The sequence below is a fragment of the Populus trichocarpa genome, chromosome 4 (assembly GCF_000002775.5).
Source record: "Populus trichocarpa isolate Nisqually-1 chromosome 4, P.trichocarpa_v4.1, whole genome shotgun sequence".
Taxonomy (NCBI): domain Eukaryota; kingdom Viridiplantae; phylum Streptophyta; class Magnoliopsida; order Malpighiales; family Salicaceae; genus Populus; species Populus trichocarpa.
The window spans coordinates 20174243-20190802 of NC_037288.2; the positions used below are offsets into that span (position 1 = coordinate 20174243).

The following is a 16560-nucleotide window of genomic DNA, read 5'->3' on the forward strand; positions in this document are numbered from 1 at the left end:
AAATTTATTTAAATTTAAATTTTTTAAACTATAAAAACATATTAAAAAACATATATATTAATTTTTTATAAAAAATAAAAATATTTAACCCCCAAAAAACCCGGATCATATAACTATAACTAGTGGATGGTTAATAGATGTTGCTGGCATCCATTTATATTTTATTTATTAATAAATTAATTATAGCGGTACCTATAAATTTTTACTTTTTTTTTCAAATTGTTTTTTACTGCATAGTGATTTTTTATACTCCAGCACTGCAAGGAAATCAAAACCAGTAGAGGGACAATCACCATGACGTGCTTTCATTTAATTTTTTAAAATAACTTAAATATTTGAATTGAGGTGTTTCGTTAACAAAATATATAAATTTTAAAGTCTAAAATATTCTTTGTTTCAATGACCAAAATCTTCACCATTCTCCATCAGCAGTTGCTGTGGTATGAACATCTCCTTTCTGTCTCTTTCTGTTCCTAAATTTGCAATACACGCTGCTTAAAATACATGGTATGCCACAGGTTTGCTTGCAGCCTACAAATGGAGTGCTCGAGAACACCCTTGCAGATCCGACGCAAAAAAGAATTTGCTGCTCGAAATGTAATCCTGAGGGCATTCTCAAGGTCATCGTCTGTCATCATAGCAACTACAATGACAGCAATGCCTCCATTTTTTTGGAGATATCAATTCATTGATTGGAGCTTTTGGTTTCATCCCTCCAGACTTTATCTTGCCTGTAGTGTTCTTCAAGCCATCGAAGAGGAGCATTATTTTCTGGTTAAATGTTACTATTGCAATGGTCTTCTCAGCAATAGGGATTATAGCAGCAGTTGCAGCAGTCAGACAAATAGTTCTTGATGCCAAAACATATAGGTTATTCGCTAATGTTTGACTAGATTAAATGGCATATTGGCTAATTGGCTCACAGTATCAGTAGCCAAATGTATACCCGTGTTTTACTCTTCTTTAGTGATTGAATATATAGAGTGCTCAATTCCTAAAAGCACCAGAAACAACTGACAATTGACAGCAAGAGTAGTTTCTGTCTTAAGCTGATATAAAAAGGTACAAGATTTTGACGCCTTTGAGCTAACAGAATAAAGGAAGAAATATCATACTAACACCACGTTTTAATGTTATTTATGAAGAAATGCTGTCACGGATGCAAATCTAGAGATTTTCATAACCGGGGGACACCAACAGTATTTGCTTTTGGGACTGCAGGACATTTTGACCACTACTGTTTTGGGAATCAGTATTTGCTTGTTGGTTTGAAATGACTGTGTTACCTGCTTCTTCATTTCTTGGTTCTGAAAGTGCAGATGTTGGTGTAGTGCAATTATCTTCCCCGTCTGTGGTTCCAGCGATTTTTACAGGAACCCTTACTACATCAGAATTGGCAGGCAGACTGGGAGCAGCAGGAGGGTCAGCAGATTGCCTCCTTTTAATCCCCTTGCCGATATTCTGCTTGAAACTGGCAATAACAAGCTGGTAAATCAAAACAAACCTAGCGTGAGATTTGCAAACAAGCTGATAAGTCAGTTTAATTGAAAAGAAAATTCATAAATTTTTGAACTCTGTATTCTGTACACGACATACTGTTGACAGGAGACACAGCCATCTAGTGAACGCTTTCTTAGAAAAATGAGTAAGCAGAACATACTTGAATAGGGCCAGCTGCTATTAAAGAGCCTGCAACACCACCACCAAAAACTCTCCCATCAGGTTTAGCCAGTGAAACACTTAGCATGCCATTTTTGCGATTTGAACCTCCTGTTTCGCCGAAAGTGAATGATCCAGATAAAGATAGAATTTCAAAGCGGCCCTAGATCAAATGGAAAATTAACCAGAAGCTACATCAGAAAAAGGAAGAGAAACAAGATAAAAGAGTTTCGTTTTTTTCAGGTACGATCATATCATACATCATATCTCAAAATTCCACCAGAAGGACCAGGCTGACGCATAATAACACTTGAGACAACACCAGTAGCAGAAAGAATGCAAACTGCTCGAGCACCCTTTTGAGATAATTCTATTATCTTACTAACAATATCCTGCAGGCCATAAAACAGAATTAGAACATCTTGACACAGGACAAGCAATGGGAAGTACTACAAAAATACAAATATACAAAAAGAACAATTAAGAAACCTTAATTAATTCTCACATATTTTACAGTACCTCTCCAGTATACACGGGCACTACATGAGGGGTGAAGCTCCCCCCTGCTGTTTCTGCTGCAAAACCACCTTTACAGAGAGAATTTCAACAAAAGTCAAAGGAGGGATGGAAAATAAAATGTAATACACAATATATCACACATTTTGATTTGAATCAGACTATATATATATATCCCTTTTTTTTAAAAAAAAAGAAGAAGATAGTTTTAAGCTTCCTCTTTCAACAGGAAATTAAACTTGAATTTTTTTCATGTGTATTCAATTTCAAAATAATAATTATCTTCGAAATTGGAATTGGAATCATGTTTTTGTTCATCCAACCAAATATTAATTGTTTAATCCACTTAACACCAAATCAAAATTTCCATTACAATTCTACCATGCATTGATACTAAACATCAATCAAGATTTAATAGAAAGAAACGAAACAAATACTAACAAAAATACAGAAATTTTGCATATAATAAATAGGAAAAAAATTTCAAACAATTAATCCAACCAGAAAGGAAAGGAAGGAAGGAAGCAACATAACGTTAACTACTGCTTATAAAAGCCTTTGCAGATTTTGAGTACTCACCAAGGGAAGCCAAGAGTTGCAGTTTACCAGAACCACGGGGCCTCCCTCTACCCCGCTTCTCGTAACTCGAGAGAGAAGAAGAGAGGCCCTGTGGCGGAGGCGGTGATGATACTAGGTTTGCATCCACATCATACTTCCTAGGCCTTCCTCTCTTTCTTTTCACGGTGCTTTCAACAACACCTTCTGAGCCTGACCCTCCGGAGCCGCCCACTACACCACCACCTGGGTTGTTTGGCTCTAGGGTAGGATCACTGCCACCTGTTGCCACCTGGCTCCCTGGCGGGGCATGATCCTTTGTTGTAACTATAGGAGTCTCATCAGAAACTATGATGTTCTTCTCTTCCATGTAATCCATAGCAACTAAAAAAGAACAAACTATACTAAACTCACGTGAGGAGAAAAAAGAAAATATATATATATATATATATATTTTTTCTGCTCAAGAAATTAGGAGATTATGGAAGAAAAATGGTTTTGAAGGTGTGGAAAAGGCGCCATGAAAGAAACCTATATATTGGAGAAATTTCTTGCTTGTGAGCTTAGTGGGATTGCTATGCAATAATATAGGGAAGAAAAAAGAGAAGGGCCTTTTCTTCCTTTTTCTTTTGAGAGAGAGAGAGAGAGAATTAATTCCTTAAAATATTTATTTTCTATAAGAAAAGGACAAATATTGGAGTTACAATATTAATTACTGGTTTTTAACTCTTTAAGGGGAAGGGAATCTGCCTTAATTAATAATATAAAAAAGAAATATCTTTGATTTATTTAGTAATAAAATAATCATTTTGCTTAAGACTAAAACTGATTTTTTTATTATGTTTAAGAGATTTTATTTCCAAATATAGCTGGAAAATCTGTAATATTTATAACGCTGTTATTTATTTTTTGAAATTTGATTTTTTGAATTTCAAACAAATTGTTTTATTAGATCAAAACTCTTTATAATGCACCATATTAGACACTAAATACAATAAATTTGATGTTCTCAACTAGTGAAATAGATATACATGAAAAAGATAGGGCAAATACATGAGATGAGTTTGGTGCAGACATTTGCATTATTGTTTATGTTAAATTAGCAATTATTTTATTTGTTTTGCAGTTTTAGCTTCTTTCTTTAGAGGAAAAAAAAAAAAAGAATATTAGTGTTTGTTTGTCACAACGAGTCATTGTCGTTTCGCTAAATTTTAATATTTTTATATAAATTAATTTTTATATATTTTTGAATCGTTTTGATAATATCAAAATTAAATTTTAAAAAATAAAAAATATATATTATTTTAATATATTTTCAAATAAAGTATTTTAGTTTTGAGTTGTTTTCCATTATTTTAGACTTTTTTTCCCTTTTTCTAAATAAACCAAATATGGAAAATGAGGGAAATATTTTAAGTGCAGTAAACGTAACCCTTGCTTTTCTTTTTTCATATCAGAAGCTCTTTCTTTGAAAACACATTCTCTGAAAATACTAAAAAAAAAAAAAAGACGTATCCTATAAATAATCCATGCACAGCTAGGCAACTAACAACAAAGAAAACATCAACAGCAACAATAATGAATCAACACAAAACATTTTTGGTATCTAATAATTCGACCCTGCCTGCATGCATGCAAAAGTGGAGCAGTAAAATCTCTGCACCAACAATAAATGCTCACAGGATATGCCAGATTCAATATTAATAGGAGGCTCAGATGCTTTCTCTCCATCGGAACCAGCATCCATCAACACAACAAGTAACTGAAACCAGTCTTGCATTAGGGGTTGCAGGGAGCACTCTACAAAGGTTATTGAATTGAACTGCCATGAAAGAGAATGCCCGGTAGAGCAGCAGTCTGATCACTAGAGTTTCATCATGAACACCAGCAATTTAATTAAGTTCAGGCTGATGGAGAAGACACAAACGGATCGGATTTAAGATAAGTAGCCTACCATTTCTTCCAGGACCTAGCTAACTCAAATGGTTTAATTGGCCATTTCTATTAACTATAAAACAACATGAAATAAGCTCAAACAAAATCATGTTTCCCCTACCTGTATCGATCAATGGATTTGTTCTGCATACTCTGTCTCAGTAATTTCTATTCTATTATTTTGGTAACCATAGGGGACAGTGCAAACAAAGAAAAAAACAAAATACAGCCATCTGCTTCAGAAAGAAAGCTGTGATTTAGGGTTTTCATTCCACTTCATCATCCAAGTGTCCAAACAGCTGTCTCCAGTGCACTGATGCTTCTTCTGGTGTCCGCAGCTTCCAAAGGTGGGGCTTGGCTTTCTCACGAGCCTCTAGAATTTCCTGCATTTCAAAGTCCACTCTGGCAGGTTACTTTCAGGGGCAGAGTGAAAATAAACTACGCAGACTGGTTGGAAGAAAAGGAGTAATCTGTGCACATAGTGGTTCCATGAATGACACCTGCGAATCAAAACTATGTTGCGAACTCATGAACTTTATTTCATCAATCACTGGTTAAGAGACTAACATTGTTGCATTGAGTCACTCAAACCTTCAGAAGATTTAAAATGCAAAGCTTATCCAGATTCCAAAAACACCATCTTGCAAGAGACTCAAACAGGAGTTTGAAAACCTAAAAAGTCTCCATTGAAATTCTTTCTCCCTCTCTATGTACAGTTACAATATCTAAGCTCTATGCACTAAATATGCAAACATAAGATCCATTGAAGCTCTCTCTCCCTCGCTGCACAGGTGTAGCTATCCTAAGCTCTATGTATCAAATATGCATATGTAAGCCCTAATAAAGTTCTGTCCCTCTCTGTACAGTCACAGCATCTATTCTAAGTGCTACATACCATAATAACTAACAAACGCTTCAGAACCATTTATTTTGCGATAACTAATGCCAGCTCTGAACCATTATTTTCAACCCCTAATCCTGGAACAACAAAAAAGGTGTTTTACGCTAAAGAATGTTGAACAAATTCAGACACTACAAGCTTGAAACTTTCAAACTAAGACCTAAAGCACCATAGAAGGTAGTTGTGCTCTGCACATTGCAAGCTACTTAATCTAAATTCCACAGAAACAAAACCCCCTATTCACATCCAAGAGAGAGAACAATGGCAACAATAATCAGACAAAGGGGCTAAGTGAATAAACTAAAGTCGGAACTCAAGGAGCACAGCAAAGATGTCTGCAAACAAAAAAATACTGGGCAAACATAATACAAACTATAAAAAAAAAGCTATTTGACCCAATCCTCATCAGTTGACACTTGACAGCACATGAGATGCAGACCCATTCACATCAATATCACACAACAAATGCACACAATTACAGTCAAGACAGAAAACATAAACACGGGAATGATCCAGAAAGATGACTATGGCTTCCAATATGAAAACAAAGTGATGAAGATTGACGCCTTCATGCATGAGTAATCATAATCAAACATTGGAATTTGGCGGTTGGAACCCCTTTTTTGCAGTAAAAGGATCAAGAATGTTCAAAGGATATTTCCTCAGAATTATAGTAAGAACTTTGTTATGACTTCTACCATAGAGTTTTGATCCTTACAGTCAAATTTCTAATCTTTTATGAGTAATAAAAGAAGAAATACATAGAAAAAAAGAACCCAATAATTATACTACCAGGACAAGAAATCATTAACAGAGAGTGATAAGAATAAATGCTAAAGAACCCTTAATTTTATGCGTATAAATATGCTTTAAAAAGGCAATAAAACAAAGCTTTGCGGTAATTGAAAGAGAGAGAGAGACCTGGACTTGAGAAGATCTTTTAGTCTTGAGAGTCAAACAGTCGACCAAATCACTCCATTTCTGAGAACAGTTATCAAAAAGTCCAAGCCTGTAATATTGCTGCATTTGATGCACTGGAGCTGCCCCAAAATTATTAATTAATGATGAATAATTCCCATGATTTTCGTTATTTAATCAAATATTTATTCAAGAAATAACTATACTGTGATTTTGCAGCAAGTACTTACAGTAGCAGAACCAGAGAGCGTCGAAGCAGGTAGTGCAAGATAAGCGCCGTTTGGCTGTTGAAGACAAGGAAGAGGCTGCTTCCCGCTCTGGATCCGTTGCCATCTCTAAATAAATGGATCCGCCACCCAAAGTCCACAGCTTCCTTCCTGTATTTTGAGGGGAGAGAGTGATTCTGAATTTCTGATAATTTTTCTGGTCGGGTTCGGGTTGAGAAGCTCGTTAACAAGAACCCGCGCCGTTAATAATCCTGTCGGGTTTTATTTTATTTTTGGAACCAAAAGCCCATTTGTTTTAATTTTTTTTTGTTACAAAAGCCCACTAATGAGCATGCCTCACTCTATCAGGCCCAATTTCCTTTCTTATGATGCCTAGGAAGATACAAATGTACCTTCCCCTTAATTCCTTTGCCCTAAAAATAGGAGGAATTTGAATAGGCAGGGTATAATTTTGGGATTTGCAAACTCACGAACACCTTCAAATCTAACAAGAGAGATGGCATGAAAAACAAACTTGCTTACCACCCAAACCAAATTGCCAAAGGTTTTACCATAATTCTAACATTAGAATACAATTTTTTGCATTTTCTAGAAGACATGATAATACAGTCGCTGATGCAGGATAGTGCAGAGTTAAACCTATCAACTAACAAGAAGTTACATTTGGGGGGGTGATCTTTTCCCTCTACATCCCACCTGTCCAAAATCGTCTTCCTATATACAACGGGCTGTTTAAGAATCTGCCCTTGAATGTAAATGGATTCCAAATCCACAAGTTCAGTTTTGGACTTTGATAAATAATTTTTTAAAAAAAAAATGATCGGAAATATTGGCCCTGTCTCCCTTCCATGTCCAGCAGCTCTATTTCATTTCAGCCTCGAAAGGACCACCCTTCTACTAGATGAGCAAGCTTCAAGTAAGACAAGATTGCAACCCATATGGAATTTTGCCTCAGAGATCAAATCTTGTTGCCTTAAGCAAAGGTATACCCGGCCTCCTTCAAGGTCCTGGTTGCTATATGAAAGGCATATAACTTTGTTGGGCTCTAATCATCTTGGTATTGGAAGCTCATGATCACCTGAGAGTAATGGTGCCAAGATAAGCGCAAAAGAGCTCCATACACATCACTAATCTATGTAAACAGCATCTTCAGCTCTTCAATACGCGCAGTTCGAACTTCTTGATCAGTTAAGGCACCTGAAATCATTAGCTGCTTGCGCGCTTGCACTGCTTCCATTCTTTCCTCAACTGTTCCCTGCCATCCAGATATATTCAAAAGAGTGCAAACAGTCATGTTAGTGAAAGGTCAGAAACAGATCAGTGCCCCTGGATGACTCAAATAGTGGAAAACAATGACGCTGATCAAGTGACCTTCAAACTTAAAATTCCCAGAACAGGTACAAAACAAGCTACTAGTGTCTGTCTTTATTTTCTTTCATGGAAAAAAAAAGTTTAGTGGTTGAGCCATTCAGGTACTTGAAAAGGCTTTACTGCCAGAGTCAATAACATAGCAGACAAAAAAATTGATAAGCTCCAATTGCATGGGTTACAAAACAAAGAAAAAATGTACCTTCACAATGAACCGCCTGATCATCACTCTTTTAGTTTGTCCAATGCGATGAATACGCATGACAGCTTGCTCCTCTACAGCTGGATTCCACCATGGATCCTATGAAAAAACTTGAACATTAATGTTTCTTGCATAACGTCCCAGTTACAGAACCAAAAGCATAGTGAAGATGGAAGAGGAACAACCGGAGGGAAGTTCATGTGGTGTAGGTTGAACCAAATAAACAAACAGCCAAAAGAAAAAAGGTAGTCTGAACCTGAACAAAGAATTTTGGTGTGGAAAATAAAGAAATCTACCTAACAGAATACACCTTGTAAATGCAGTTATCCACAGCTACTAGTTAGCTTAGTTAACAAAGTCACTTCTCCTAATGCATGGACGAGTGGGATGACAGGATCTAATCCCCAGGAATCAAGGGAAAAGAGGGTTGACCCATTGTGTAAACCATTGGAATGAAAAAATACAGGTGGTTATATAAAATGTTCAGGTAAATAATCAGCAAAAGATCACTCGGCAAACCAACAAAACATAAAGTGTTAGGCAAATGTTTATCAAACAAACATTGCGCGCACCAAAAAAAAAATCATATCACAAGTGACCTAGAGTCATTTTACAAGCCCCTAATTAAAATAAAAGCATTAATGTAACAATATGCTACTTCTTTTAACTCTAATCCAAGACATAATGGTAAGGTTTTCAGTTCTGAGTAAGGCTGTACATGGGCATATGAAAATGCAAATTTAAGGAAAAATCTTGCCACAATTTAGATAACAGGAAGTTCAACATTGTGCATACCATAACAAAGGCATTGGACGCTGCTGTTAAATTTATCCCTACCCCTCCAGCCTTCAGTGACATCAGCAATACCTAATTGCACAAATGCGCAAAATAATCAAGTCCAAGCTGTCTACAAAACTACCAAATACAATACCCAGCTTCCATCACAAAAGGAAAAAGGAAAGAGCAGAAAACAAAAGAAAGCTTCACAAACCAGGATGCTGTCATCTTCTGAAAACTGTTTTATAACTCTTTCACGCTGCTGCTGGTTTAGAGTCCCATCAAGACGAACAAATGAAATGTTACTCCTGGCAAGAATTACAATGATAACTCCATTAGTACTGAATGCATGAAATACAGTGACTCAAGGCACCATTTCATAAAGAACAATATACACATGACAGGACAAAATTATTGAATTTTTCATGAGCATAATAAAATAGATGCGCAAGATAAGAAGGTCCCTCTAAAATAGTGAAGCCAGTGCCAGCAGGATCCCATGTACACCATGTTAGTCTCTTTCCCCAGTGTAAACACCAACCGACACACACAGTGGAAATGTCCATCACTGAAATGCTCACAACTAAAAACATCCTATGAGTTCTTCAAGCAGCTCAGAACTGGTACCTGGAAAGAGGGATTTGTAAAAGATCCAGAAATGCAGTCCACTGACTGAAGAGAATGCTTTTAGATCCTGACAAACGAAGAATTTCTAGTTCTTGCAAGAGAGCCACAATTTTGGAAGATTCAACCCAATTTTTCTCAATATCTATCTGGAATCTACTGTCAGTCGGAGCTGTAATAAGCTCTTGCCTTGTGATGGCTTTCCTGTAAAAGGACAAATGAACAACTCTTAAATTCTAGGACCGGCAAATATAGGACTTCAAGACCAGTAAATTTAAAACTTAAAAAACAACTGTGGTTGCAAAACAAAGATTGAAAAATACCTACAAACAGGACATAAACCGGAACTAGCATTTCGCCAACTTGCCAGGAGACACTCTCGACACAATCGATGAGCACAAGGAGTCAATACTGCATCTTCACATGCCTCGAGACAGATTGGACACTCTCCCTGCTCTCCCTTACTTAGCTCCTCCACAACCTCTTTAATGTATGCCCTTGAAGGCACATTTATTGCTTCTCCTTCAAGGACAATCTGGTCACCTTTAAGGAAACGTTTAGCTAGCTTGTTCAGATCAGAATATTCTTGCGTATCACCTCGACTGGACACACGAAGCCATCCATTACAAAGAATTTAACAAATTCTCTCACGTCAAAAAAGAGCAATATCAAAACTAATGTACAGAATATTCAGTGTAAGAAAAACTCTGCACCAGATGGTTTCCAACCACGCTGTGGCAAGTCTACAAACATGCACAATACTTAATCTACATGCCACCAATCTCCTTCGCGGAGAGTTTTTCCACAATGTAATAACAACAGGGAAGTGATTGCAAAAGGAAAAAAAATCAAATTGATAATGGCATGCATTTTAAAAAAAAAAACCATCAAGAGAAATGAGATAGGATTATGGAAGAAAATTATCAAGTTTCACTGATTACTAATTCATTTATGTGAAAACAATAAAATATTCATTCAGAGATAGCAGTACAACTGTGATCCTTTCTCTTAATACAAATAAAAAAATTGTGGAAAAGTTTCTTTTCCTGTATCAGATATGTTCAATGAACATTGATTGAAGCATACGCCAATATATACACCAGAACCCTTGAATTCTGTTGAACCACCATTCTATCATTCAAAATGAATTCATTAGTATGCAGGGAAGATAATAGGGAGTAAGCTAAGGACAGTAAAGTCCACACCTCATCACAAGAAAAGGATGATCACAGCATTGACGAAGACGTAAAAGTAATTCCAAAATAGAAGCATAATTATGAAGAACCCGCCCTTGCTCAACAAATTGATCAAACTTAACCTGGAAAAATGCCCAACAGTATGTTATATAAAAGACATGAAAGAAAAGCTATAATCAAATAATCACATGAAACACAATAATAGAAATTCAGTAAAATATGTATACCTTGGATTTTTTAAACAAAGCCTCGTAGAAATCTTTTTCAGCTTCTGTTAGTTGGCAGTAAATCACCTGAACATCAGCTGGAGGGAGAACTAGAATTGGCCTGTGACAGTCAAAAAGTTTAAGAGAAGAAATATAGAAGGCAGAGAAGGGACAAAGTAATATGCCATTAGCTGCACCTGCCCTCTCGATCTCGACTGGTCTTTGTTCTCCTTAACATAATAGGTTTTAAGATGGACTTGACCAACTTTAGCCCTCTCTCATCACCCTCCTCAAATGGTTTTTGGACAAGTTTATTCCACCTACATTACACATAGGAACAATTTAATGAACATAATTGTCATGCCACAAAACTCTAAAAGATAATAACAGTAAGAATGCTACATCCCCAGAACTTTAACAAATGATTAACCTACCAAGAGAAGTGCATGTATAATCCATGCACATGTTTAACAATGATGAGATTAAACACATGCATGCATATGATCGGGGTGACATTTTCTAGAAATTAAATGCATAGACATCAAGTTCATAAGACATGATTTTCCTATCTTCTTTATGCAAGAATGCTTCAAGCAACAAAAAAAATATATTCTTTCATATGCCTCAGCAGTTGTCTACATGAATATTATAAAACTGTAAAAGTGATGTTCCTAAATGAAAGAAGCAAGTATTTCTGGAGAAGAAATTAGAATTTAAACCTCAACCAGAGATCTGGTTGAGATTCTCCTTAAGTTTTACGCCATAGCAGTACATGTCCATGGGACTATTTGGATAAAAAGTCACCTTTGAATTCAAAACTATTATCCAATTAACTGTAACCAATTCTATAGTTTTTGCAACCAAAAACAGATAAATGACCTACCATGCCCAATTTCCCCAAGGTTCCACCTTCAAAAACCGAAGAAGGCTGTAAATGTCCTCCACATTGTTCTGAGATGACAAAATTACATGTCAGGATGCATAAAAATTACAAGTTAGAGACCCCACCCAAAAAAAAAGATGGAATGGAAATTAAATTTTTCATCTATAGGAAAAGAAAAGTCCTATCAGCTGCAGATAGCTGAAAAAATCAAACTACACAAATTTTCAAAGTGCATTGACATCATATTGATGTTTATGAGTCCAAAAACTGCTCCATGCACCAGCTCGAGGTATCACCTATCTAACCAATTTAGTAAAGGAGCGTTCATATGTAACTCCAAATTAAAACAAAGTGATTGAGAGGGCATTGCTCATAGATAATGCATGACACGTGTCAAAAAGCTACACTCACAATATAACCTTGTGGCTCAAACATTAAAAACTGAACACATGCAATATCTAGCAGTTGGCACACCATCAAGTATTTGAGCTCATCCACCAATCCAGAATTCAGAACTTCAAAGACTCCAAATAAGAGAAGTTAACAAAGATATGCACCATCTAATAAAAAAATGTAACAAAGGCATTTTGACCCCATAGTTACAGATACATCCCCATAAAATAATCAGAATTAAGTTTATTGTACTTTGGCTGATTAACATGATGTCTATGGTAGTGGTTCATCCCATAGAATACCTTATGGATGAACTCAAGCAATCAAATTTCTCTATAATATAAAATGATACTCCTATTAGAAAAGATCTAACATTTTATCATTTTTTTTATAATGAGACAAACACCCTTAATCTGCTGACTATTTGAAAAAGGGAGGGGATGTTGGGATCCATTAAATCAGGGTTGGGATTTATAAAATAAGAGCATACCTGAATGGGAGTCCCAGTAAGACACCAACGACGATCAGCAACCAGAGCAGCAGCAGCCATCGAAATTTGACTTTTTGAGGATTTTATGGTATGGGCCTCATCAAGAACCACTCTAAACCAATGGACTGAATAGAGTCCCCCATTCCCTACAGCATCCTGCAAAGCAGACAGTTAAGCAGAAGGTTCTCCACACAATATGTCAAGAAAAAAATCCCATTAACACAATGAGCCTTTAAAACTACCTCTGCTGAAAAATCTGAGGCTAACACTCCATATGTAGTTATTACAACATTACTCTGGGCAAGAAAATTTGCATCCTTCACTCTGCTTTGTCCGTAATGAACATAAACAGACAAAGAACCAGGTTGGGCATGAATTTCTAACTCCGCCTGACAAAGCACTCAAATGATCATTTTCATAAACAAAAGAGTGCATAACAAGATAACACGGACATGTGAAAAGGAGTACCAAAATGCTACAATGCAAGTGAAAAAGGAAAAGGCTATGTACCAAAATGCAATACAAATACCTTCCACTGGCCCAGAAGAGTCACTGGACATATTATTAGATTGCCACCATTTACAAGCATCTTCTTTTGCTTCAACTTATCAAAGCCTGAAAATTTTGTTGCCTTGTTCAATTGATTTGGATGTTGGTCTGAGCTATCACTTGAACCACCTCCAGTGCAAAGCTGATTCCCAGATTGACTATTTGATAACCCACCCTTGTCTGAATGAGTGAGTAGGAGGGATATGGTCATGATGGTCTTCCCAAGTCCCATAGCATCTGCCAGAATCTTCAAAATCATAATCTGGTCAAGACACTGCACACAGCAAAATAGGTACATATTCAAGTTTCAATAGAAGCTGATGTACAGATACATACTCCTCCTCTGGCCATTTGAAGTGTGCTTGGAAATTCTATTGTAGCATCACCTGAAAAAACATTCAGATAGACAACAAGCTCCCTCCTGTTTAAAACAGATACCTTATTAATACCCATCTCAGAGTGACTGTAACATATTGAATGCTACAAGAATCTGACGTACTTGTCTGCTAAATGATAAGCCTCCCAACATGGATGAAGAGTTGTTGCTGCCTCATCCATACATTTTCCCTTCTCCAGATGAATCATCCAATGTAAGGCCTGCTTTTGGTAGGGACGAAGCTCACATTGGAGTGTACTTGGAGGATCCATTTCCTAAATCAGAACCATTTTCAAGTAAGTCACCTGTTATGTGCATTCAGAAGCTCCACACACACAATATTCCCATGCACATGAGTACCTCTAACTCAGAGCTGTCTCCACCACCAACAATATTCTCAAGATCTGCATCTGAAATGGACTCCTCATTCTCAATTTCATTTCCATTTCCAGATTGATTCTTAGACTTGTTGGCGTTTAACAATGACACGGGAAGACCAGAACCATCCTGTTCATTTAAAAAGTGGTGACAAAAAAAATCCAATGACAGGAGAAAGGTGTTTGGAAAGGACAAGTCCTTGCTTTTTTACCTTTGAGTTCAGAGGTCGCTTCCTTGTGTTCAAATCAGCAGGTGTAAATTCTGCCTAATTATGAAAAAAAAATCATTATCATATTTGAGAGACAAAACCCTTATCTTATTTGTAAAAAGAAAAAACCATCCTGTAGCAAAATTCACAAGTTCCATATTCAGCTTTAAAGAAACAATAACAGAGCGGAGTCAAGTGACAGACTATCAACCTTCTTAAAAGGGGTCAGGCCAAGCAAGCAGAAAAGGATTGAAAGAGGATGACCGACTGTTTCTTCAGTGGAATTGGCAGTTGCTTTAAGTGAGGTCTGGTGGTGCTTGTGGAACATTACACTATTCAAGTATACACTGGGACAAGGTTCGGATTTATCAGAAACTGTAAGTGAACAAAGTATCATAGCATAAAAAAGCAACCAACCATCATTGATATTTTGTAATTTCACAAATATGATGAAGCAGACTATGAATTGTTAAATTTAGCTTGCACACTCAGTGATAAAAGATGACAAAAACAAAAGGCACAACTTCGTGAAATAAATTAAACCCCGACATTTGCAAGTTTACCTCACCTTATTGATAATTGAATTGTATCCATTATGCCTAGAACGTTAGGAGCAGATTTACAACATCCCATAATCCTGACCTTTCCATCTCTAACAAGCGGCAAAAGACACCGTGCCCAATCATTAGGTATTCGACCAAGCTGCCAAAAAATCACAACACGGCACATAAAACTCACGTTTATGCATCATCTAAACACCACCCCCAGCATTACTCACATTTCTTTACAGTGCATTAAACAGTGTGAAGTATCACATAATTTTCATTCTAAAAGTAATTACTTTTGGATTAACCATAAATCACCCAATTGAGTCAAAACAAATGATGTAACATACCTCTCCACTATCTTTCGTAGAAAACCTAACAATCTCTGAGCACGCTGTCGCAGTCTGCCTTCTCCTCCCAGAACCCTTACCCGGCGAAGGCGAAGGCGAAATCGAACTTTTACTCTTCAAAGGAAATGTGAAATCCACTTCATCACCAGCCTTCACTCTCCTCCCTTTACACGTCGACAACCCCGCAACTTCACCGCAACCAACAAACCACCATTCACTCCCGACCAAACCCGAAACACTCCCATTATCACCAACAGTGCTGTCACTCGCGTCGTTTTCAACGCAATTGACTTCTAAATTCTGGCTCGAGTTACGGTTTCCGTTATCTTTAACGACAAGATTTGGTGGCTTGTAGGGTACGGTTTTAGATTTTGGATTTGGGGTTTTGGGGGTTAGGTTTTTTTGTTTGGAAATAAAATTCGGGGTATCAAGGATGATGTTGATTGCAGCGGTGGGGTCGTTTTTTGCCAAGTGGAGAGCTCTGATTATGTCCATATCGGAGAAATCACAGCCAACGATTGATCGGACGGTGGAGACTAGCTCTTCGGTTACCTTGGTTCCCATCTTCTGTTTCTTCTAATTATACTGACCCTGATTCTTGGAATTGAGCGTTTATGGAGGAATTGTGGGAAACCAGGAGAGAGATGAGGGTCCTGGCGCTAAAATGCGCTTGCGGTGCAGGTTAGGAGAGGTTTGAAAAGAATGGAGTGATTGTCTGGGTAGAAAAGGCGGGGGCGGTGTGTGAATATTATAGGGGAGGAGGCGGACGAAAGACGCTTTACACATCATGTTTCCCGCCCCACCGCTTTTATAAGAAGTTCTTATTAAGAACTAGTTTTCTTTAAGGGTGAGTGCGTGCTTTCCTCTTTCAGGGCTTACGACCCTATTCGCCCCCTCACTTCTACAAAATGTTCAATTAAGTCCCTTTACCAGATAAAAGGCTGATCCAATCCCTGTCTGAGATTATGTTAGTTTTTTGGTTAATGCTAACCGTCCTTCAAACCAAGTTCTGGCGACTCCAACTTCTTTTCGTTGACCAAGAAACTCGTAATTTTGACTTCTTGTATATTCAGCATTATTTTTGTATTTCAAAAAAAAAAAACCATTACACGCATCATGACAAATAAAGTAAAAAAACAAAAAGTGAATTGATCGCATTGATCTCATTTTAACTTGAAATTAATAATTATTCTAAAAAATACTGTAAACTAAAATTTTCTCAGCAAAAAAGTTTCCACCTCTCGCCGGCTTCTTGAGATACTAGTTTTCTCATTAAATTATGTGTTTTTCATTTTTTATATTAT

General features: G+C 36.8%; 3 protein-coding genes across 4 annotated transcripts; all 3 read right to left on the reverse strand.

Moving 5' to 3' along the window:
• Positions 1 to 1020: 1020 nt before the first annotated feature.
• LOC18097997 (AT-hook motif nuclear-localized protein 1) lies at positions 1021 to 3401 on the reverse strand. Its single transcript, XM_006384613.3, has 5 exons — positions 2755 to 3401; positions 2179 to 2246; positions 1920 to 2051; positions 1661 to 1822; positions 1021 to 1485 (listed from the first exon to the last, which is right to left on the reverse strand). Exons 1-5 carry the CDS (start codon positions 3107 to 3109, stop codon positions 1168 to 1170), a joined length of 1035 nt encoding a protein of 344 aa, XP_006384675.3. The 5' UTR covers positions 3110 to 3401; the 3' UTR covers positions 1021 to 1167.
• Positions 3402 to 4660: 1259 nt separating this feature from the next.
• On the reverse strand, positions 4661 to 6942 carry LOC18097998 (uncharacterized protein C227.17c). The gene is made up of 3 exons (XM_024599009.2): positions 6715 to 6942; positions 6488 to 6606; positions 4661 to 5048 (listed from the first exon to the last, which is right to left on the reverse strand). The coding sequence occupies exons 1-3, from the start codon at positions 6815 to 6817 to the stop codon at positions 4932 to 4934; spliced, it is 339 nt and encodes a 112-aa protein (XP_024454777.1). The 5' UTR covers positions 6818 to 6942; the 3' UTR covers positions 4661 to 4931.
• A 271-nt stretch (positions 6943 to 7213) lies between these two features.
• LOC18097999 (DNA repair protein RAD5A) lies at positions 7214 to 16054 on the reverse strand. Of its 2 annotated transcripts, XM_006384615.3 has the most exons (20): positions 15257 to 16054; positions 14930 to 15063; positions 14573 to 14708; positions 14365 to 14418; positions 14136 to 14282; positions 13899 to 14050; positions 13736 to 13820; positions 13380 to 13646; positions 13093 to 13239; positions 12851 to 13006; positions 11968 to 12035; positions 11282 to 11404; positions 11106 to 11205; positions 10888 to 11000; positions 10006 to 10284; positions 9686 to 9886; positions 9273 to 9366; positions 9077 to 9148; positions 8282 to 8380; positions 7214 to 7966 (listed from the first exon to the last, which is right to left on the reverse strand). In XM_006384615.3, exons 1-20 carry the CDS (start codon positions 15818 to 15820, stop codon positions 7844 to 7846), a joined length of 3114 nt encoding a protein of 1037 aa, XP_006384677.2. In that variant the 5' UTR covers positions 15821 to 16054; the 3' UTR covers positions 7214 to 7843. The 2 variants fall into 2 exon arrangements, with proteins under 2 accessions (XP_006384677.2, XP_024455783.2); XM_024600015.2 differs by lacking the exons at positions 7214 to 7966; positions 8282 to 8380; positions 9077 to 9148; positions 9273 to 9366 and having other exon boundaries at positions 9743 to 9886; positions 10010 to 10284.
• Positions 16055 to 16560: the final 506 nt, after the last annotated feature.

Excerpts from the sequence above, each read along its gene's own strand:
- LOC18097997 (XM_006384613.3), bottom strand. The coding sequence starts at position 3,109 with ATGGATTACATGGAAGAGAAGAACATCATAGTTTCTGATGAGACTCCT. Across the intron at positions 2,247-2,754 it reads GCAACTCTTGGCTTCCCTTG|GTGGTTTTGCAGCAGAAACA; the intron begins GTGAGTACTCAA and ends CTCTCTGTAAAG. Across the intron at positions 1,486-1,660 it reads TAGCAGCTGGCCCTATTCAA|CTTGTTATTGCCAGTTTCAA; the intron begins GTATGTTCTGCT and ends TTGATTTACCAG.
- LOC18097998 (XM_024599009.2), bottom strand. The coding sequence starts at position 6,817 with ATGGCAACGGATCCAGAGCGGGAAGCAGCCTCTTCCTTGTCTTCAACA. Across the intron at positions 6,607-6,714 it reads CGCTCTCTGGTTCTGCTACT|CTCCAGTGCATCAAATGCAG; the intron begins GTAAGTACTTGC and ends ATTTTGGGGCAG. Across the intron at positions 5,049-6,487 it reads AAAGATCTTCTCAAGTCCAG|GAAATTCTAGAGGCTCGTGA; the intron begins GTCTCTCTCTCT and ends TTTGAAATGCAG.
- LOC18097999 (XM_006384615.3), bottom strand. The coding sequence starts at position 15,820 with ATGGGAACCAAGGTAACCGAAGAGCTAGTCTCCACCGTCCGATCAATC. Across the intron at positions 11,206-11,281 it reads AGTCGAGATCGAGAGGGCAG|GCCAATTCTAGTTCTCCCTC; the intron begins GTGCAGCTAATG and ends TGACTGTCACAG. Across the intron at positions 9,887-10,005 it reads GGTTTATGTCCTGTTTGTAG|GAAAGCCATCACAAGGCAAG; the intron begins GTATTTTTCAAT and ends GTCCTTTTACAG.